The 22,985-nt window shown below is 41.3% G+C and overlaps 3 protein-coding genes, 1 non-coding gene and 2 pseudogenes across 5 annotated transcripts in view; 3 read left to right on the top strand and 3 right to left on the bottom strand.

The window, feature by feature from the left end:
* Positions 1 to 325, bottom strand: part of LOC140291782 (NLR family CARD domain-containing protein 3-like) — a 52,784-nt gene extending 52,459 nt beyond the window's left edge. The window contains exon 1 of one of the 2 annotated variants that reach the window (XM_072379442.1): positions 68 to 325. In XM_072379442.1, coding sequence (XP_072235543.1) covers positions 68 to 70 — 3 coding nt within the window. In that variant the 5' untranslated portion in view covers positions 71 to 325. The remainder of the gene's footprint in view (positions 1 to 67) is intronic. The other variant, XM_072379441.1, reaches the window with a different exon arrangement.
* The window catches only part of LOC140292462 (NLR family CARD domain-containing protein 3-like), a 596,771-nt gene extending 591,977 nt beyond the window's left edge, over positions 1 to 4,794 (bottom strand). Inside the window, exons 1-3 of the mRNA XM_072379489.1 lie at positions 4,541 to 4,794; positions 4,425 to 4,456; positions 2,220 to 2,307 (exon numbers count right to left, since the gene is read on the bottom strand). Of these exons, the coding sequence (XP_072235590.1) occupies positions 2,220 to 2,307; positions 4,425 to 4,456; positions 4,541 to 4,608 (188 nt within the window). The 5' untranslated portion in view covers positions 4,609 to 4,794. The remainder of the gene's footprint in view (positions 1 to 2,219; positions 2,308 to 4,424; positions 4,457 to 4,540) is intronic.
* The window catches only part of LOC140291438 (uncharacterized), an 873,052-nt gene that overhangs the window by 28,301 nt on the left and 821,766 nt on the right, over positions 1 to 22,985 (top strand). The window contains exon 2 of the mRNA XM_072379413.1: positions 22,225 to 22,380. Within this exon, the coding sequence (XP_072235514.1) occupies positions 22,313 to 22,380 (68 nt within the window). The 5' untranslated portion in view covers positions 22,225 to 22,312. The remainder of the gene's footprint in view (positions 1 to 22,224; positions 22,381 to 22,985) is intronic.
* On the top strand, positions 14,425 to 14,533 carry LOC140298779 (5S ribosomal RNA; annotated as a pseudogene).
* LOC140296953 (5S ribosomal RNA) lies at positions 16,351 to 16,456 on the bottom strand (annotated as a pseudogene).
* LOC140267311 (5S ribosomal RNA) lies at positions 16,814 to 16,932 on the top strand. Its single transcript, XR_011907206.1, has one exon. It is a non-coding gene; the product is annotated as a 5S ribosomal RNA (ribosomal RNA).

Raw genomic sequence — 22,985 nt, 5'->3', positions numbered from 1 at the left:
CAAAGTGCAGCATGGAGATGACTGTGAACAGAATAGATGGAAAAGTAGTTGTTGTACATGTACAGACCATAAATATGGAGTCCAGATGTGTTTGATGCTGCTGGGCAGACTGACCACTGGGAACCTCTGAGCTCTGCTGGTCCACTCTGTGGAGGAATCATGAAGAATGAGCTCACATTCTGTCTGTCCACACAGAGACAAACACAAGGTAAAGCTCCATGAAGTGATGTGTGGATGTGAACAGTGAATCAGAGGACTCCCTGTAGTGGGAAACCTTTACTAGTCCTGCTGATCCCACTGAGAATCAACAGCTCAGTCTGCAGCTGCTTGGAGCTTTCAGCTCACTTTGGTTGGGTCCAACAGCTCTCAGCAACCCCTTCAGAAAGCTTTCCCTCCCTGCTGAAGTGCCCTGGAGCAAGGCAGCCAGAGCCAGTGTGTGCTTGGATCACACTGGTTGAACTGGGCAGCTCCCAGTGTTAGACAGATAGATGTTTAAAACAGAGTCGTCACTGAGATAACTTGATCTGTCAGTCAAGTTGTACTGAAGATGTAAAAAGAGATTAAATGCTTTAGTTTCTTCCTGTCATCTGTAAACTATTACAGTACCTTTGAACATCTGGGTGGTGCCTTTTCCTTGGAGTACGTTTTATAGATCGGTCAGTCTTCTGGCACTTGGAGCTGGATTTAGGTTCAGGTGAGCCTGGCTTTTCCAGCTTCCTCCTAAAGAACACAAAATAATTGACAAAAGACAAAAATGCATTTAATGACAATACATCTGAAAGGATATTTCTGAAAATCTCAAAATATTCAAAACCATATTTTGTCTCCAAGTCAAGACCAGACTGATGGGCAATATTTCAACCACCTAAAAAATACCCCAAAAAAAACAGATGCATCGTAATCAACCTGACTGTGTCCTTCAAACAAAGTCATTAATTTGTGAATGAACTGCACTTTTACTTTGGAAGTCAGAGGCTTCACACTTCCTACACTGTGTTAGAGCCAAAGCACAAAGGTGACACCTGCTGGACCAGCCTACAGACACTCAGAAACACCCCCTCCAACATCCATTCTTTCCTCTTGTTCCTGCTGTGTTTGTGGAAAACATCCAACACACACCGCTTCACATATGTGGAAGGGAGGAACAGGAAGTCCAGAACTTAGAGCAGGCAAATGGGGTGGAGTTAATAAAAGGGGCTGGAAGGCTCATTTGGGCCTTTCTTCCTGCACTGACACACCTGGGAGCAGCTGAGCTGAGGCCTTTGTTTGAAGCTGAGTTGGTAGGCTTGACTTTTTAGATGTTTGAAAGCATGATTTTAATATTACTTGATCACTAGAGAATAACCATTTGGCTGTTTATTTGTGGCATGAATTGTTTGTAGGCATTCTGTGTTGGGAGGGGACTGATCTATTGAATGATTGTTTAAAGACATCAGCCAAGAAGGAGGTATGCTTAAGCAGTGCTGAGATATTTTAAAATAGATTTTATTCTTTCTACAACAAAACTAACATGATTATCTCTGAATGTTGCCCCCAGTCACCTGCATGCCCAACTGGAATGAAGGATTATGTTCCAGTGTGAAAGGTGTTCAATGGAGATGCGTCTAAAAAAGCCAACCACTGTTTTTCCCAGGTTTATTTGAGTTAGTTTTTAATTTATCATTTGGGCAGGTTTTTTTTTTTTTGTTTTCTTGCGGCGTTTTCTGCCATCTTTAAGGGGGGAGACTGCGTAGCAGTGCGGCCATTTGCATGTGCGCTTTATTGTGTGGTTTGTCACTTTAAGATTGCTGTGAATAGGTAAATTGAGTGTGTAGTGGTATTTCAGTCATAAATTGCCATGTGTTTGTGATGTTTTATCTTGCTGTGCATAACTTCAAAAGGCTCCCCCCTCCCCCCGGTCGTGCAGTCTAGTCCCAGGGTTGTTTTCTTTTTAACCATCTCATGTTTGGTCTGATTGTATTTTTTGTCTTTCATAATTTACCTACTCTATAAGTATTTTATAAAAAAATATATGAATAAAATTGATATTTTTTGTATAGCAGTCTCTGGTTCCAGTTTACTCTGGGTCTGTGCAGTTTATATAACTTGGTCACGGTTATATGAACATAGAAATGGATGTGAAACAGAGCTGAGCTCACATTAAACACATGTTGGAATAAAAACTGTTCAAACTGACTCTGCTACATTTTACTCTGTTACAACATTTACACTCAGCTCACCTCTTTGTGGATGGATGTTGGTCTGATTTGAAGAAAAGAGGAGGATCCATCGACCGGTCGCTCTTCATGGACACACAGCTGGGTTCAGGTCCAGGTCTGAGTCTCTGCTGGATCCTGACAGAAAAACACTTGTTTTCTTCAAACTAAAGTATTCAGTGATAGTGTTTGAGTCTGCAGTGAGACGGCCTGTCAGAGAGTCAGTGTGGCTGCTGTGGAACAATGTTACAGCTCCCCCTTGTGGCAGCTCTGCCACTCTGCAGGCAGACGTCAGCAGGTGTGTGAAACTGGAAGGCGGAATGAGCATTAGCAGCCAGCCGCAGCATGAAAATCTGACCGCCTCAGAGCAGAGTGCTACAGACGGGGCTGCTGTTTTTCATCTGTGAGGAATTTGACCAAATAATTTCAGACATGTCATTAAGGTGCCTGGGATTTGTGTGAACCAGTGGAAAAGGGGTATAATTAGGCACACTCCCACTGTAGGAACCTTTTGCAGTTCCTCTAACCTTTTTAAGGAACTAGGCCGTTTTTTCGCGCATTCGGACATACAGGAACTAGGGACCACGGCCCTCAGTTCCTAGAACCATTTTAGCTCCTCCTCCGAGGCAGGGTCTTTTCTGGGTTCCATAGGAACACATGATGTAGGTGTTTGGTGGTTGGTAGCTCCGCCCCTTGTCTGAAATATTTACTCATACGACACGGGCGCCTGTTTAAGAAGTTAAACTTAGACGTCGTCTCCTTTGTCTGCGGCGCTCTGCTCTCCTTCTTTCCTTCATGAAATGAAGAAGTATCACCTGCTGCTCGATTCTTCATCTCCTGACTCTCGCTGTGCGCTCTTCCAGCCTCCATCTGAGACGCCTGATGTGATCGTCCATGATTAATATCACCGTCACGCAGACCATGAACACGGTGGCCTCCTCGCTCTCCATGTTAGCTTCTTGGTGGTGTTGTTTTTTCTTCTCTCCTTACTTTTTGCAGGTTTTGTTTTGTTGTTGAGTGGCGCTACAGTAACACGTCACGGTTGCAGATGGTTGCGTCACATCAGTCCCGACCAAGGTCCCCGACTTATGTGTGAATGCAAAATGAAACAGTTCCCCTGGGGAAGGGCAGTTCTTATAACTAAATTCGAGGTGGACAGTTCTTAGAACTGCCTTCTTAGAACTCTCTGTCCGAATGCACCTATTGTTCTCAATGAATTGAGAAAATTTCCTTTTTTTGGCGCTATCATTTTTTAATTTTCTGTAGAACCGTAAGTACTTTATTTTGAAGGACTTGAAACTATGTAATTAATGTAGTTTAATAGAACATTGGACAACAACAAAAGGAAAGGACGAACTTTGGTTCAAAGTTAAAATCAGAACAAATAAAAAGGCTAAAGGTAAGGTTTAGCACCATTTGAAAAGGAGGAACAAAGTATATTTCTGTGTACTTCCGAAATGTTTTGCATTAAATTAGTATAGCACATGCTAATTGGTGTAATTTGGAAATATTAAAAATTACGTTTAATTTCTTTTATCTATTTATATGTGTGTATATATATATATATACACACATATATATGTGTATATATATATGTATATATGCATATATATGTATATATATATACATATATATGTGTGTATATGTATATATATACATATATATGTTTGCCACTCTTACGTTAGTTTAAGAGTGGCACATGCTTGAGAAAATTATAAAACAAAATAAACATCAGTAAGGCTCATCTTTGTTCGACTGGGAGCTACAGGTTGATTTGGTCGTTTTGTTCTTGTTTCTTCAGAAGGTCGTTTTAAACTGACGTCATTAAACACAACGTGTGAGAACGTAATATTTCTACATCAGCCGCCCTGTTCACTACATAATCAGCATCCTGTGAAAAAGCCACATCAGTGGACAGATATTCAGCAATATTCTCCCTTTGTTTTAATAAAGAGCTGCAGGACTGAACTAAAATATTACATTACACACATGATGCAGCTAATTAGTCTCATCAGAGACATCAGGAACTGATCCAAGTCTCAAGTAATTCAGCTGAAAACTGGTTATCATCTGAAACATGATGCAGCCTCCACTGAATACTGACAGATACTCACTGTTGGGCTGATGGAACATCATGCTGGAAATTAATCAACCAATCATGTGACTTGTCGCTCTTAAAGGACACACAGCTGGGTTCAGGTTCTGGTTCTGGTTCTGGTTCAGGTTCAGGTTCAGGTTCAGGTTCTGGTTCTGGTTGGTTCCTGTGAATAAAGGTGGTTTGGTGATGTGAGTGCTGAGCTCTGACATGGAGAAGAGTCATGGACAGTTAGAGATGGTCATCTCACCTCTGAGCTTTGCTCTGGCTCTCATGTTCCCCACACAGAGTGGTTTTAGTGTCCTCACACTGATCCATGCTGCTGAATTCACATCAGCTCACACACACTTTCTACCTTCATCTGCAGAGGAAACACAAATCATTCATCTGCACATCAACTCAAATCCTCCTCTCCATCATTTGGGCTGTAAAAAGATCAGCTGCTGTACTTCCATCAGTCCACTAGATGGAGGCATGGAGCAGCACAGACATCATGATCCTGATGATGATGATGATGATGATGATGATGATGATGAAGCATTTCCATTCAGTGACACACACTGATTATCTGAACCTGCAGCACGATGATAAATCTGATATCTGAAACACTCTGATGGGCTGAATGCAGGACTGAACTGACATGAACAGCTATACTGTAGATAAGTAGCAGCAGGACTCCAGAAATCCATCCTGCAGGATCACTGCAGTCTGACAGGAACCACCAGGGGGCGCTCACTGCTCTCTGTTAAATATTATTCACTGATGAGTCCACATGATCCCACACAGAGGCTCCAGACACACCTGAATTATGATCCTTCATAAAACAGGTTGAGTATCAGAGTCCAACAGGATCAGAGTCCAGGGTTAATCTGGATCTCATGTCAGGACTCTATTGTGAGTGTGTTCAGAGAGCAGTGATGAACAGAGTGTCAGTGAACAGCACATTCCAGTCAGAGTTCCTCTGTTGGAGGAGAAAACAGCAGCAGACTGAGTGGGAAACATTTCATGTTGGTAACAAGCTGCAGCTCCTCATCAACACACACTGATTGTTGCTGTTTACTCTCAGCTCACATGACTTGTGTCTCATCAGCAGAGGAAATCTCTCTCTGCTCAGAGACTTTGTTAAATGAATCAAAGTGTCACTTACTCAGCTTCTTCCATGAACTTCTTCCCTCTGCAGCTCTCTGCTGTCTGGACCAGGTCTGTGTGGAAGAAGAGGAAATCCTCTGCTGCTTCTCCGACATCAGTCCTCTGTGTCTGCAGGCTGCCGTCACTCTGAAACTCTGCAAAGCATAAAAGAGTCTTAAAGTGATCAGAGGTCAGCTTTATATGACTTTAATTCATAAATAATTAACCTGCAGAGCAAACAGCTTAAACAGAGCTGAGGCCTTCAGTCCGATCACTGATCAGCGCCTGGACATAAAAAACTGAAGAAAATGATTAATTTGTTCATGTCGTTGGAACCAAAGCTCTGGTGAAGACTTCAAGGCAAACTGAAAAGTGTTTTTTTCCCAGTTTGTGTGTGAGGGAAAAAGCTTTCAATGTGCTGCATTCAGGACCAAAGCTGACTCATGTTTGGTGATAATTCATCTCTTTCAGTGGTCACTGCTGGTACACGAGTTACAGGTGAGGTGGAAACACTTGATGTCAGAGAATCAGGTGAAGTTATTGTGACTTATAGAAGCTGCTGGACTGCAGCTAAACACTTTAAATGTTTCTGACAGCAAACATCCAATCAAAAGTGTTCAAAACAAGATAATAAAAATAAGACTAATGATAAACTTTTATGGGCTGGATGTGAATCGTGTGAAAGTTTGTGATTTATTGATCATTTTCAGTAGAAACTGATAAAAACATCATGTGGTTAACATGAATAATTTTAGAAGTGATGTTGAATTATTTCCATTGTTGTGAATAATATTAACAAATCCTGCTGTTGGTGAGAAAATCCCCACCTATTACCTGCCCTGCCCCCATCAGGGGTGGAGCTGTGACTCATTCCAGGCAGCAGCTCAGCTGTGCCTCAGTCTGTGGAGAGGAGAGTCCTCTTCTTTAACGCTCTGTTTGAACAAACTGTGAGTCTGAGCTTTGTCTTCAGTAACTTTCCTGTTTTACTTTATTGTTGTGTTTAATCCAAGTGGAAAACATTTAGTCTTGTTTCCTCTTTCCTTTTTGGTTTAGTTCAAGTAGTTTAAGAACAAACATTTAGAGTTTTGTCATTGTTTGCATTTCCTGTTAAAAAATCCTCTAAAACTAAAGCGTAAGTCTTCAAAATGTTGAGGTGACTAAAGCTTCCAGTCAAAGTGAACTGGGAGATGTTGCTTCATCATCATCAGAATCATGCTGTGTGTGCTGGGCTGCAGCTCCATGCCTCCATCTACTGGACTGATGGTAGAAATCCAGCAGCTTCCTCTGCCTCAGACTCCACACTTTAACTTTATTTGGAGATCAACAGGGATCAACATAATTAATATATTTATAATACAAAGGGAAGGGTTTTAAATCATGTGTGTAACCACCAATAATCTCTGGTTACAGCACCTAAGGGTCCAATATGAAGAGTACAGCTTTAACTAATCTTAAATATACTGAGGGGCATCACCGTGCTGCAGCTGAGGTGCAGATGAAGGTAGAAAGTGTGTGAGCTGATGTGAATTCAGCAGCATGGATCAGTGTGAGGACACTAAAACCACTCTGTGTGGGGAACATGAGAGCCAGAGCAAAGCTCCATCTCTAACTGTCCATGACTCTTCTATCAGCTCTCACATCAAACCATCAGCAGCAAACTTCTCCCAGTGCTGGAACTGGAGCCAGTTGTGTTCTTCCAGAGTGACCACAGAGAGGATTTTAATCAGTTTAGGATCAATATTCTGCCTCAGTGAGCTGAGTTGTGTTTGAGTGGTGGTGAAATGTAAAGAACTGTCTCTTTCTGCAGTGAAGTGGCTTTAGTGGGGTATGAAAATGTAAAAGCTATCAGAAGGTGCCTGTGTGGCTCTCTGCTGATGATTATCTACCCCACAGTTTGTTGCTGCATGTGGACTTGATTGTACGTGAGCTTCCCCTGAATAACTATTTGCATATGCTGAGCAGTTATTGTGGTCCTTCATGTGCAAAACAGGAACATCAGTGAAACGAGTAATCCAGGATGGTTCTTCTGGTAATTCTAGTGATCTAAACTTAACCGGCTCGTAGATGAAGGAGGACCCAGATTCACATGCAGGAGTCAGAGGAATGAGAACTTCATTCAGAACTCAATGAGCAGCCCTGGTCATACATGTGCTGAGGGAGGCGATGACTAATACAATCAGTAACAGCAACCAGGAGTGAAGCAGAAGCAGAACTGAACAAAAGGGACTGAGCAAACAAAATGAAACAGGAAGCAAACTGACTGATGTGCAAAAGGGAACTAATTTCAAGATGAAAAAGAACAGAACTCCAGAGAACAAGATCAACATGAAAACTGAAACATTTAACGTAATAGCTTGCAAAATATGGAAAAATAGCGCTGAAAAAGAACATTTCCCACTTAAATAACACTAAACTTAACACAATTTAGCAGCTATGATGTGAACATAAAAAGAATAAACTCATCTGGCCATTTCACCCACACATTTATCAGCAGGTCATACTTTTCTGCTGCTGCTGGTACAAATGTGCCTTTCTCTGCTCTGCAGGTCATCTCTCATACTGGGGAACAGATTCTTTTCAACCTTTTGCTGTATCCTGACACTGGATTGACTGCAGGAACTGGATGAGCGCTGGTCTCTGAGCACTTGGACTGGGTTTGGTTTCAGATTCATTTGCACATTGATGCTAAAAGAATCTTCTAAGCATCTCGCTCTGTTATTATTGCTTTTACTGTCATTTCTAAGAGCTTGAATATGCAGCTGGGCTCGAGTTCGGTGATGCACACTTTCATCTCCATTGATCCTTTCTGCAGTTCCACCACTGCTGGAACACTGATTAAAGGTGAAATAACACAAGGCCAGGGCCGTACGCAGGGCCCAAAAAATACTGAGGTCATGAGTCAGAACTTCTACTCGGGTTCAGGGGCTCCCCTGGACATTTTTTTAATTCCATTATTTAAATCTGGCCATTTTCAGAGTCTTAAAGGAACAAAAACAACATCATAATGACTTTTAGGTTTATTTGTTTTGTTTGTTATCAGAGAACATCAGCCTCATCCTAAATGATTTGCAAATGAGTTACAATGTAAAACTGGAGAATGAATTTCATCAAGTCATGGATTAGGAATAAAAAGGAATGAACTGTCCTGGGACAGAGGGATAATATATACAAATGCTTCATATTTCCTTCAGTATTTAAAATAGATACCCAAGCCCTATTACACTATCATGTTGATGATCGTGTCTAATCTGTTCACTCTTGTTAAGAAAAACCAGCTTTTGAACATATTTCTGTTATAATCTTACACAATACTTCAATTATCCTGCATTATACATCTGACTTTTAAAACGTATACAGGTCTGGCATAGTCTCTTCCTTTTATAGTACTTGCTCTCCCTCTATCACTGCTCCTCTTCTTGCTGCTTGGCCCAAAGATGAGCTTGGTTTGGCTCAGCCTTTTCCTCCCTGTCCTGTTTTCCCTTTAGTGAAGAATATAAAAAACCTTAATGCTAACGTCAATAATATTGTTAATATTGTACATTTTTACACTTATATCTTAATACCCTACTCTCAACACTTTTTTACTGAAGCATTTTTCTTATTTTGTGTGGACTTATTTTGCCAAGTTTTTTTTTATGCGACATATTTATATTTAAATTCTTATCTTTAATTCTTGGTAGCAGGTAAAAAGAAAATTTCACTGCACATTGTACTATGTATGATTATGTATGTGACAAATAAAACTCTTGAATCTATAAACACAGTCAAATACTAAACTGATAGAAATGAAAACAATACTCCATTTCAACAGCATGTTTTCAGATGTGTCAGAAATCTTTAAAAAAAAAACCTTGAGGGCGCTGCGGAGCTTTTGAAATTTGAGGTAAAAATGGGGCATTCTGAGGCTTTTTGAAGGACCATTATGGTGACTCCTGAAGTAAGGGCAAGTTACCACAGAAAATTATTTATTATCATTATTATTTTCAAAATGAACGGGGTGTTTTATTTTGTTTCTGCGCACGACTTCCTGTCCCGCGCGAGCTGCTCTGTGCAGTGTTGCTGCGTTGTGCTCCGGCATCCGGCAGAAATATAGAACAGGTTCAGCATCCAACGTTGAGAAATCAACACTGAATAAACGTTTCATTTTCAATCGAAGACGTCGCTGACATTTCAATCGCAAAATGAATGTTGACTCAACCGGTGGAAATTGATTGACGACCGGTACTGACGGAGTTAACCAAAATTAAACTTTGATTCATGTTTCCTTGCTATCCGAGTAGGACGCTGGGCTGCAATAAAAATATCTCCACATTAAAATGCATTTTTTCTCACAGTCATCTACCACTTAAACTGCTCTCCACCTACATGTTTAGCTTGATGTGCTCCTCTTTCAGTGACTGGTGTGACTGACTGACTCACTAACGGTAACAACATCAAAGTCCGACTTGTGTGGTAGTTACCATAGCGACAGTGCATGTTGTTCTGACGCGCAGCACGTCTGCCCAAACTGAGACTGACGCACTTCACACCCACAATCAAACCACTTCACCATAATGTTTTTTTTTAAACAAATTCTCCAGAAACTGGAAGTGATCAATGCTGGATCATCACTGGAATCACACAGTCTTAAAGTGGAGCTTCTTCTTCTTATGTTTCTATGCAGCTGAACACTCACATCATGATGATGACTGACGTGTGTAGAAATCCTGCTCTTCAGCACATTTCATTTCTCATCCAACGAGGTTTAAAGTTCCCATTTTTCAGCTTTGACGCTGCTTCCACATCTCTTATTGTCTTTAATGCAGCTTCAGCTGTTATTTGATGTCTTTTGTTGAAACATGTGATCACCTCATGACACATCAGGAAGTTGATCAGCTTCAGCTGCTGCTGATTTGTTGGCAGACGCCTCAGTTTCTCTTTGGCTCTAAGTTTGCTGGTTCCTGGATTTCCTGGATCTGTTGACATGTCCCAGGTACTTGTTGTGTTTGATCCTCATACATTTAACTTTGTCCTTAGAAAGGATGAGTTCCAAAAAGGGAAACAGGGACTGCTTTTGCATTTGACACAGCCGATATCATGCCAATGTTAATTTGGGGCTGCAGTTTTTGCTTTAGTTTCAGACTTGTTATTAGACTGGAATGTTGAGGAGTTTCTGTGACAGATAGGCTCCAGTCCCCCTGAAACCATGAATTAAATTAAACGGGTAAAGAAAGCGGAAGGTGCTTTGATTTTGTTGGACTTTTAAGCTCCATAGCTGAGTGCTTCTGTACAGCTCAGAGGAACATAGAGATCCATACCTGATATAAGTGTCTCCCCAACCTGCTGCCAGAGCTCTGCTTTTACAGCTTAGTTGGTGTTGTGTTTTTCAGTGATGTCATAAAGAGCTCCTCTCTCTGAATCATGGTTATCAGCAGGTCCTCAGTTTGTTCACACCAGATGGGCAAGTTTCTGTTAAACTCTTGCTTGTGTGGAGAGATGCGTGATGCAAGAAGTCAGACATTTTGCTTCAGGGAGACATAAATAGTGAAAGAGCAACACTACTGTCTTGATGTGTTATCAGTGGTGCAACGAATGCTGGATCATATCTCTGGTCTGCTACCTGCTCATGAGTTTTGCTTTTAAATTGATCTCTTATTTCTGTTTTTCACTTTCTTGTCCCTGGTGGTTCCTGCAGGAATCCTCACATGCCTCTGCAGTTATCTGCACCTTTAAAGGTGGATAAGGCACGAATGTCAGGGAGGGTTGCTGCTCCTGCAGTTAGATTTTTACTGTCGTTTCCTTTGCCTCTTTTGTTTCTACTTGCAGTTGAGTTGCTGACAGGGCAGGAGGGTTGACAGTATCTGGGTTCATGGAAACACAGGAGTCAGTTACAGAGTACCACAGCTTCTGAAGGTGCTGCTTAGGCCCGACACCTTTTTAGATTGAAACAACTTTCAGAGAATTGGTTCAGCATTTCAGAGAGGAGATCTACTTCCTGATGACACAGCACTCACTGTTTTGGTTAAATAAAGCTGCCTCACCTGTAACTGCTGTGCTTTTCTTGCACAAACTGGGCGTGCACTGGACTGGCCTGCCTGCAGTCCTTGCCCAACAGAGAAGGTTGGAGAACTTTGAAACAACCACCACCCCGTGCTGTCGCACACCTTAAGACGTGTTTGCAGGAAGAATGGAAGAATGGGACAAATGTGGGTCCACACCTGTCAGCTGTGGACAGGGCAGTAAAAGCTAAACTGGATAGATAAGAAATCGTTAACACTTGGACAATAGCAGTAAATAATAACAGCAGATTATGATGGCTTTGAGGGAATAAAAATGGTTTAATAACCACAATAAATCAAATGTACATTTGTGGTGGAAATAGAAATAAACATAGTAACATAAAGTGTGAATACTGATTATATTCATTCTGTATTTTATTTGTTCTTTAACCACAACAACAGTAGAAAGTGTATGGAAATAATATTTACAAACACACATGAATACACACATAGATGCATTCATACATTAATAATATAATACATGTTTCAAAGAGAGAAAAATAAACAAGATCAAATTAAATGAATAATAAGATGTAAAATAAGACAAAAAAGGAGACAGAAAGACAGGACTCTTCTTTGAGCTTCAAACGTATTTGATTTCCATCAACTGGTTTGATTCATATGTGATTAAAATAATTGTCAGAATTTGTTTCTGAGTCGTCAGTTTCATTTGATGGAGACGTGAGTTTAGTTCTCAGACTTGGTTCTGGAGGTCTTTACCTGTATATAAAAGCAGCACACTTCAACAGACCCAACGCTCTGACGGATATGCTTAAATAATACGTCATATTTGTGTTGTGTAGACAGTCAGATTGTCCCTTTTTGTCCCTTTGTTTCCTCTGCTGTCATCCAGAAACAGTCTGATGTCCTGTTCACGTTTTTCACCATGTCAAAACGCAGACTTGGGCTTGAGAAGCATGTTTAACATTTATTCTGTTTTACCCTGAAAAGACAGAGGCCATGTAATACCACCTGGGGGTCTCTGAAAGGCGTATTTCTGCTCTCTTGGTGGAAATAAAACAAAAAAAGATGTGAGTTCACAACAGGTTTGTTACTGCAGCACATTTACAGCAGCTTAGAAGAATGAAATGGGCTCAGTTTGTCATTTTGCTCCAAGAAAGTATCAGAAAATATGAGCCAGCTCTGTTTCATTCATCATCCTAAGTTCTGCTCATTAAGTAAATTCATCTTGGCTGATTGCAGCTCAGTGATTCCTCTCTGATATCACAGTTTGTCACATGTGCAGCAAACTAACTGCAGCTGACATCAACTGAATGGTCTCAGTTGAGCTGCAGGGAAACAAAATGTAAATGTATGTACAGACTGAGCTTTCTGTTCTACAGGGTATTTCTCAGACATTAAGAGAATCTTTGTTCTAAACTCAACACAGAATCAGGGAAGACAATCAGACGCAGACACAGGAGGAAGGGCAAGGTACCTGAAAGGAGAGGGACGTTAGTGATTTCAAAATAAAACAGGAAATGACAAGACAAGACAAGAATCAAAACTTGAATCGTGACAGATTTCTTTTTTAAAAAAATCAGAGGTTTAAAAATACTTTTGACAGTAAAATTGCACATTGGAAAACAACTTAGACCCCAAAAAGTGACCAAAGTCCGACTGTGTTTGAAGTACTTGAGGGAACTGAAAAAATGACATTAACATTAACTATCATGGCACAAGAAGCTCTGACAATGAAGACATTTTCTTGAAGTCCATGTGTGTGAAATGTTGGGATAATCTGTGTTTATATTTGAGTCACCTTCAAATGAAGAGAAGTTACAACATGAACAAGGGAACCCAGAGAAGGATGCAAGATTTGGATAGCAAGCATTTCCCAGCTGGTTGGCTATTGTCATGCTTCCTGAGCGATTTACACAAGTCAAACAAATTCCCAACATCTGACACTGAAACACATGTTTGGTCCTGCAGTAAACCTGGAGATTAAGAGGGGTTTCCCCTTTTTTATCCTTTCAAAATAAAGAATGAGCAGATTTCTCACTCATTTTGGTCACAGGCCCATTATACGTGACTTACAGTTTATCATAGAGGGAGAAGGACCAGGAGAGGAGCCGTTCATCCCTGCACTCTGTGGGGCTACAGACCGGTGCGCAGCCGCAGCTTCTCTGCAGACTCAGACTGAGTCAAATGAACACGGAGCAAACGACTCCCCTGCTCCATGGAAATTTAACTATGGCTGCAGCCCTGACGTTTAATGTACTCATAAACAACTGTTGCTTTCATTCGCGTGACATATTTTTCCTTCACCCACACTGTATTCAAAGTAAAAAAAAACTTCACCATTTCTCCAAGGAAAGACAGCGCCAGTGCATTATGAAGCTCATTTATCCTCCTCTCTGCGTCAGACACATTAAAGCTGCGTTCACTGAAAAAAACGTTATTTCCACGTTGCAAATTTGAAAGTCCGGCCAAAATGCCATCCTGTCAACTTGGTGAAAACGGAAAACTCGTGCTACAACATTTCAAATGTGGGACTTTCAAAGTAATTAGGCTTTGGAACTGTAAAAAGGTTTGAAGAAAATCACAGGACTATGGTGGGAAACCGCCCAAACTCGCTTTAACCATGGCCCGAACAGGCCAACGTTAGGCCTGTTTGAGTCACTGTAACAAATATCTATTATATAGCTGCTTGAACCATATGTTTCTTTTAGTTTTTCACCTAATTGGCTTGAGAGGCTGATGCTGATCCTGCACATGTTCTTCTCTCGTGTTGGTTCTCTGCAGCTGAAAGTGAGACTCTCAGATAACTTAGTGTCTGTCGACCTCTTCTGTTCCCTGTGTGTAGTTTTGTGTTCAGCGTCACACAGAGAGACCGAGGCTGCTTAGTTAGATGAAATCATCACAAATTGCTCATTTTTAAACAGTTACATTATATTCTAGAAGTCAGAACACAGTAATATATGTTGTTTCAGCATCTATAAAAAGCTGATTTGTGACTGATTATCTAGCTTACGGCCATACCACCCTGAACACGTCCGATCTCGGAAGCTAAGCAGGGTCGGGCCTGGTTAGTACTTGGATGGGAGACCGCCTGGGAATACCAGGTGCTGTAAGCTTTTTACACCTGCAGGAGGCGCTGCTGCTCACTCAACACGGACAGCTTCATGACATACTTCACATCAGGAAGGAAATCGGTCAAATAAATTCACTTTTCAATCTTTGTCAAAGACTGGAAATGAGCGCACACATAAACCTCATTTAGGTCACTCTGTCATATCATCTTCCAGCACTGCTCAGCTCACAGTGACTTCATCTGTCTCAATTCTTCTCGATACCAAACACACACACAGATATTATTGTCTCACATTAGTCTGCAGACTGTTAACAGATCTTCCTGCAGTCTGCAGATTCATCCCATTTCCTTCCTTCCTAAGAATCCCTGCTGATATCCAAGGTGCTGATCCCAGATCTGCTCAGATGTCCCAGGTTCTCCTCTTCTTTTATCCTCACACACTGAACTGTCTCCTCATCTACGTGTAAACAACCAGAACCCACTGATGTGGGCTCAGAAATAAAGTTTCCAATGTTTTACAAACACAAATGAATAAATTACAGAGATTTACTGAGGCCAGATAGAAAAAGTGCACGTGCAGCCACTTTAAACTGTCAAACAGGCAACTTTATATCTAACAGCAAACACTGAGAGCTGCTCTGCAGAATAAATACTTTTACTGGTGGAAGTGTTAGTAAATGTTGCTGATGACACTTTGATTCTTTTGCCTGAGTGAGGTTTTAGATGCAGAACTTTTACTGGGAGTTGAATATTTCTCAGTGTGGCATCAGTGCTTGTAAAGGATCTACACCACTGTCACCTTTTATAAGTGAATTATAAGCTAAAGGCTTCCTGTTTGCCCCAGGTTAGGGCTAAGCTGATCCGGGTCAGGGGGTAAGTTGCACCGTCTGGGGGTGAACTGACCATCAAACTGAATCTAAATCAAAGCCATAAGAAATTTCAACCATAACTTACCTCTTTGAAAAACTGATTTAAAAGTCCATTATTGTTTTGTAAGTGGTCATATTAATTTTCTTCAGGATAACTTCACATTAAATCTGATAAAAAAAAAATGTCATTAAAGTTGGAATCTTCCCTGAAACAGAAATGCTGAAGTGGAATGAATGAATAAATGTCCCCAAAACTTTCCATCCTTCCACTTTCTTTAATTCATGGTTTCAGGGGGACTGGAGCCTATCTGTCACAGAAACTCCTCAACATTCCAGTCTAATAACAAGTCTGAAACTAAAGCAAAAACTGCAGCCCCAAATGAACATTGGCATGATATAGGCTGTGTGAAATGCAAAAGCAGTCCCTGTTTCCCTTTTTGGAACTCATCCTTTCTAAGGACAAAGTTAAATGTATGAGGATCAAACACAACAAGTACCTGGGACATGTCAACAGATCCAGGAAATCCAGGAACCAGCAAACTGAGAGCCAAAGAGAAACTGAGGCGTCTGCCAACAAATCAGCAGCAGCTGAAGCTGATCAACTTCCTGATGTGTCATGAGGTGATCACATGTTTCAACAAAAGACATCAAATAACAGCTGAAGCTGCATTAAAGACAATAAGAGATGTGGAAGCAGCATCAAAGCTGAAAAATGGGATCTTTAAACCTTGTTGGATGTGAAATTAAATGTGCTTGAAGAGCAGAATTTCTACACACGTCAGTCATCATCATGATGTGAGTGTTCAGCTGCATAGAAACATAAGAAGAAGAAGCTCCACTTTAAGACTGTGTGATTCCAGAGATGATCCAGCATTGATCACTTCCAGTTTCTGGAGAATTTGTTTAAAAAAAGAAGCTTTCTGGTGAATTGATTTGATTGTGGATGTGAAGTGTGTCAGCGCCCCCTGCAGGTTGTAGAGAGAAGAGAAAAAGCTTACAGCACCTGGTATTCCCAGGCGGTCTCCCATCCAAATACTAACCAGGCCCCCTGCTTAGCTTTCGAGATCAGGCGTGTTCAGGGTGGTGTGGCCGTAAGCAAAAGTCACCGTAACAAATATCTATTATATAGCTGCTTGAACCATATGTTTCTTTTATTTTTTTCACCTAATTGGCTTGAGAGGCTGATGCTGATCCTGCACATGTTCTTCTCTCTCGTGTTGGTTCTCTGCAGCTGAAAGTGAGACTCTCAGATAACTTAGTGTCTGTCGACCTCTTCTGTTCCCTGTGTGTAGTTTTGTGTTCAGCGTCACACAGAGAGACCGAGGCTGCTTAGTTAGATGAAATCATCACAAATTGCTCATTTTTAAACAGTTACATTATATTCTAGAAGTCAGAACACAGTGATAGATGTTGTTTCAGCATCTATAAAAAGCTGATTTGTGACTGATTATCTCGCTCACGGCCATACCACCCTGAACACGCCCGATCTCGTCCGATCTCGGAAGCTAAGCAGGGTCGGGCCTGGTTAGTACTTGGATGGGAGACCGCCTGGGAATACCAGGTGCTGTAAGCTTTTTACACCTGCAGGAGGCGCTGCTGCTCACTCAACACGGACAGCTTCATGACATACTTCACATCAGGAAGGAAATCACTCAAATAAATTCACTTTTCAATCTTTGTCAAAGACTGGAAATGAGCGCACACATAAACCTCATTTAGGTCACTCTGTCATATCATCTTCCAGCACTGCTCAGCTCACAGTGACTTCATCTGTCTCAATTCTTCTGGATACCAAACACACACAAATATTATTGTCTCACATTAGTCTGCAGAATGTTAACAGATCTTCCTGCAGTCTGCAGATTCATCCCATTTCCTTCCTTCCTAAGAATCCCTGCTGATATCCAAGGTGCTGATCCCAGATCTGCTCAGATGTCCCAGGTTCTCCTCTGCTTTTATCCTCACACACTGAACTGTCTCCTCATCTATGTTTTAACAACCAGAACCCACTGATGTGGGCTCAGAAATAAAGTTTCCAATGTTTTCCAAACACAAATGAATAAATTACAGAGATTTGCTGAGGCCAGATAGAAAAAGTGCACGTGCAGCCACTTTAAACTGTCAAACAGGCAACTTTATATCTAACAGCAAACACTGAGAGCTGCTCTGCAGAATAAATACTTTTACTGGTGGAAGTGTTAGTAAATGTTGCTGATGACACTTTGATTCTTTTGCCTGAGTGAGGTTTTAGATGCAGAACTTTTACTGGGAGTTGAATATTTCTCAGTGTGGCATCAGTGCTTGTAAAGGATCTACACCACTGTCACCTGACTCAAAATCAACACTAATCAAATTGAAAGAAGTTCATAATCAGCTTTTTTAAGTGAATTATAAGCTAAAGGCTTCCTGTTTGCCCCAGGTTAGGGTTAAGCTGATCCGGGTCAGGGGTTAAGTTGCACCGTCTGGGGGTGAACTGACCATCAAATTGAATCTAAATCAAAGCCATAAGAAATTTCAACCATAACTTACCTCTTTGAAAAACTGATTTAAAAGTCCATTATTGTTTTGTAAGTGGTCATATTAATTTTCTTCAGGATAACTTCACATTAAATCTGATAAAAAAAAAATGTCATTAAAGTTGGAATCTTCCCTGAAACAGAAATGCTGAAGTGGAATGAATGAATAAATGTCCCCAAAACTTTCCATCCTTCCACTTTCTTTAAATCATGGTTTCAGGGGGACTGGAGCCTATCTGTCACAGAAACTCCTCAACATTCCAGTCTAATAACAAGTCTGAAACTAAAGCAAAAACTGCAGCCCCAAATGAACATTGGCATGATATCGGCTGTGTCAAATGCAAAAGCAGTCCCTGTTTCCCTTTTTGGAACTCATCCTTTCTAAGGACAAAGTTAAATGTATGAGGATCAAACACAACAAGTACCTGGGACATGTCAACAGATCCAGGAAATCCAGGAACCAGCAAACTGAGAGCCAAAGAGAAACTGAGGCGTCTGCCAACAAATCAGCAGCAGCTGAAGCTGATCAACTTCCTGATGTGTCATGAGGTGATCACATGTTTCAACTAAAGACATCAGATAGACATAGCTTTAACAGCTGCAGACCAATATCAATACTTTCACAGTTTGTTCAGAAACTAGATAGTTTTATTGAAAACAACAGCTTATTGAATGAGAGTCAATATGGGTTTGGTTCAAATAGGTCTACAGCTGCAGCAATAATGAAGGTGACAGAAGAAATCCCAACTGCAACAGACAGAAAGAAGTTTACCATATGAACCATTCATTGAGCTGAAGAAAGCTTTTCACACTATTGATCATTCAATATAACTTTCAGAGTTAAATAGCTTTGGTGTGAGAGGAGTTGCTTTAAAGGGGAACTCCTGTATTTTAAAACCTGGACCTTATTTCTGGCATGAAATACGTTTCATCTACTCACAGAAGAGTTTGGCGAAAGTCGGCGTCCTTCGGGAGCTATTTAGAAAACTCGCGATCAGCGTATATCCATATAACGGAGTTAATGGGACGATGCAGCCTCTAAATAAGACATTATCTGTCTTAATTTCACCAATACTTTAAGAAAAATGAATGAACGAACGTGTACTATAGCTCTGTTAGTTCATAGGTGCTGTTATGTGGCTACTTGCGGCTATAGGAGAGCTAACGGAGGGATTTCTACACAGGCCCTCTACTGGGACAACCAATTTAACCAATTTAAAACAAATGTGTATCTCAGCTGCAGGAGTCAAACTTTGGAATTCTCAACATAATGATTTAAAAGGTTTTTCAGATGTTTTCCTGTTCAAAAAAATGTATGAGGAGAAAACAATTGGACATTAAACAAGACATTAGACAGTGGAAGGAGCTGCACCCATCTGTCCCAGACAGCCCTGATGGGAGCAGGCTGGTCAGATCTTTCTCTGGTATCTCTGTTGTCAAATCTGAGGACTCTTGATATCATTTGAAAGGTCTGAAGTGACATTGTTGCTCGAAAATATTTCTTCCTGTCGATGCGTCCCAGAGACGATCAGTGGCCTCATTGCAGGATCTGTGCACTCCAGCAAAAAGAAGAAGCATCCAGGTGTTCCTCATCAGTGTCTTTCCACATGTTGCCATGGACTTTTGTTCCTTCAAGGTTTGACTCTTTTTAATGGCATAAATGGCTCAAAACATGTGTTGATGTCACTGATTCTGGTCACAGCAAACCCTGTGATTCCAGGAGTCATTTTGAGGACATCTGCAGCAGCTGCCCTGCCATCATGTACATCATGAGGTACTGAGCTCCAACACATCTTACCATTTTTGGACTTGAGTCTTTCAGCAGGAGCAGCTTCAGCACCGGTGACCTCCTCATCAGATGAGTGTCTTCTGGATGATATTCCACTTTGTCTTCCTCCTCAGAAACCTGCTCATCCGTATCTCCATGCTGCTCTGTGTCCTCTCCCTCATTTTCACCAGAAATATTATCCAGAACTTCTCTCACTGAGAACCTTCTTTTCATTTTGGCATGCTGCACATTGGAGATGTGCACTCTGCAGGTCACCAACTCCACACTGAACTGAGCTCACATGTGTGGACATGCCCGTCTTTGCTTGTTCTGTTTCTGTGCAGGTAAACTGTATAACAAGGCAAACTGAGAATCCCCTAAAGCTCACATGATGAGGAGAGGAGCTGGCTGTCAGTGTGTTGGCTGACAGTGCACTGATGATGTCAGCGTTGGCTCTAATTATTGCTTTCTAATCTTATTTTTGTAACTGGGACGAAACCGACCCGAACAACACAGAAGTCATAATTTCAGCCTGAGCTTTTTACAATTTAGTTTTATTTTGGTTCCTGACAATAGATAAATCAACTCCAGTTAACTGTAAAGATGAAAAACTGTGGTATTCATGTCTCATCCCATCATCACCATTACAGCACCGCTGCTGGAGCTGATACAGACACACAGGAGACTTTTAACATTTTATCAGTATCAGTTTTACACAGACAGCTGGATCCAGGATGACTCTGATTGCTGTGCAGACCTGAGAGATGTCACCTTGATGTGTTCACAGTTTGTCACATGATGACAGATGTTTTTAGTCTCTGTGCACACATCTGGTGCATCTGTCGCAGCACTAAAACTACAGAGCTCCTGCACAGTACAAATCCCAGTTTAAACCGTGGTTTTGATATATTTTCTGGTGATTATCAGCGACTTATTCTGTTCCATCACTGTGAGTCTTCCCAACATTAGGACTGCTTTCAGCCTACATGGATGGGACAGTAATGGGTGGTGTTTCCATCGGCCGGTGACAGACATAACAACAAAATAACGAGACAGAGACGAAGAGACTGAGCGTGGCGTCTGTGACAAGAAGAGTCAGAAACTAATGACATGGATAAAAGTGAACTCTGCTCACAGCAGATTCAGAGCAGGAAGTTAGTCCTCATCCATCACTGTGTTTAACTGTTTGAAGCTGTCGGCTGGAAGAAGGATTCTTGGCAAATGTGTTGACAGTGTAGATTATCTTCAGTAATTCCTTCTTCATCCAGTTTAAAATCACAGAGATTTAAGATTCCTCAGATCAGATGATGATCTGGACATTCTTGCATTAGCTCTCTGATCTCAGTGAGACTTCCTGGTTGAATAAAGGTGATGATGTGAGGTTCAGTTAGCTTTGCATTCACAGAGCTGTTGACATTTCCCTTAAAACAGGTTACTTTATACTTTTAGACCAAAAAGGTACATTTCAGAACCTGTACTTTTGAAGTTGAAGCAGAACTTTTATTTTTGACAAAGTATTTTAGTTAATTTTTTACAAAAGTATATGTGCCTCTACTTAAAAAGAGGTTCTGTGTACTTTAGCAGCCTCTAAAGGAGAGTCAGAAATCATCAGTCACACCTGAACACACCTGACTGTGTCATATAAAGCTGACCTCTGATCACTTTAAGACTCTTTTATGCTTTGCAGAGTTTCAGAGTGACGGCAGCCTGCAGACACAGAGGACTGATGTCGGAGAAGCAGCAGAGGATTTCCTCTTCTTCCACACAGACCTGGTCCAGACAGCAGAGAGCTGCAGAGGGAAGAAGTTCATGGAAGAAGCTGAGTAAGTGACACTTCACATTCATTTAACAAAGTCTCCGAGCAGGAAGAGATTTCCTCTGCTGATGAGACACAAGTCATGTGAGCTGAGAGTAAACAGCAACAATCAGTGTGTGTTGATGAGGAGCTGCAGCTTGTTACCAACATGAAATGTTTCCCACTCAGTCTGCTGCTGTTTTCTCCTCCAACAGAGGAACTCTGACTGGAATGTGCTGTTCACTCACACTCTGTTCATCACTGCTCTCTGAACACACTCACAATAGAGTCCTGACATGAGATCCAGATTAATCCTGGACTCTGATCCTGTTGGACTCTGATACTCAACCTGTTTTATGAAGGATCATAATTCAGGTGTGTCTGGAGCCTCTGTGTGTGATCATGTGGACTCATCAGTGGGTGAATAATATTTAACAGAGAGCAGTGAGCGCCCCCTGGTGGTTCCTGTCAGACTGCAGTGATCCTGCAGGATGGATTTCTGGAGTCCTGCTGCTACTTATCTACAGTGGAGCTGTTCATGTCAGTTCAGTTCTGCATTCAGCCCATCAGAGTGTTTCAGATATCAGATTTATCATCATGCTGCAGGTTCAGATAATCAGTGTGTGTCAGTAAATGGAAATGTTTCATCATCATCATCATCATCATCATCATCATCATCATCATCATCATCATCATCATCATGTCTGTGCTACTCCATGCCTCCCTCTAGTGGACTGGTGGAAGAACAGCAGCTGATCTTTTTACAGCCCAAATGATGGAGAGGAGGATTTGAGTTGATGTGCAGATGAATGATTTGTGTTTCCTCTGCAGATGAAGGTAGAAAGTGTGTGTGAGCTGATGTGAATTCAGCAGCATGGATCAGTGTGAGGACACTAAAACCACTCTGTGTGGGGAACATGAGAGCCAGAGCAAAGCTCAGAGGTGAGATGACCATCTCTAACTGTCCATGACTGTTCTCCATGTCAGAGCTCAGCACTCACATCACCAAACCACCTTTATTCACAGTAAAAACAGTTTAGTGTTGCGTTAAAGACCAGAACAAAAACAAATTTCTCATGATGCTGGACCTGGACTTAAACCTCAACCTGCATCTGGACCAAGATCTGTCAACTTCAGGAAGAGTCTCCACATTGATCATCATATTTTTCTAACCCACACACGCTTGTCTTCCTTTTCGTCCAGCTCGCTGTTCACTACACCTGTAACTGAATCTGAAGAACCAGTTCCTAAAATCAAACCTAATTATTGGCCTTCTGAAGCGTCCTCTGAACCTAAACCTGGCTCCCATCCTGAAGCTTCTGCTAGATATAAGCCCAAAGCTCTATTTGGGTCTGTATCTGAACCAGCACCAGCAATCACATCCAGACTTCATCCTGAATATGAACCACCAGTTGTGCCAAGACTAGAGTCTGGACTGCATTCAGCTCTTGAAAGACAGCCTCTGAAGTAAACTGAAGCTGAAATTTACTCAAATTGGCTTCATGGTGAAATATCTTATTATTACATACATTACTCTTATTACATAC

The sequence above is a fragment of the Leuresthes tenuis genome, unplaced genomic scaffold, assembly GCF_036924035.1.
Source record: "Leuresthes tenuis unplaced genomic scaffold, fLeuTen1.0.hap1 SCAF_1, whole genome shotgun sequence".
Classification (NCBI taxonomy): domain Eukaryota; kingdom Metazoa; phylum Chordata; class Actinopteri; order Atheriniformes; family Atherinopsidae; genus Leuresthes; species Leuresthes tenuis.
This window is presented reverse-complemented; position numbering and strand designations above follow the sequence as displayed.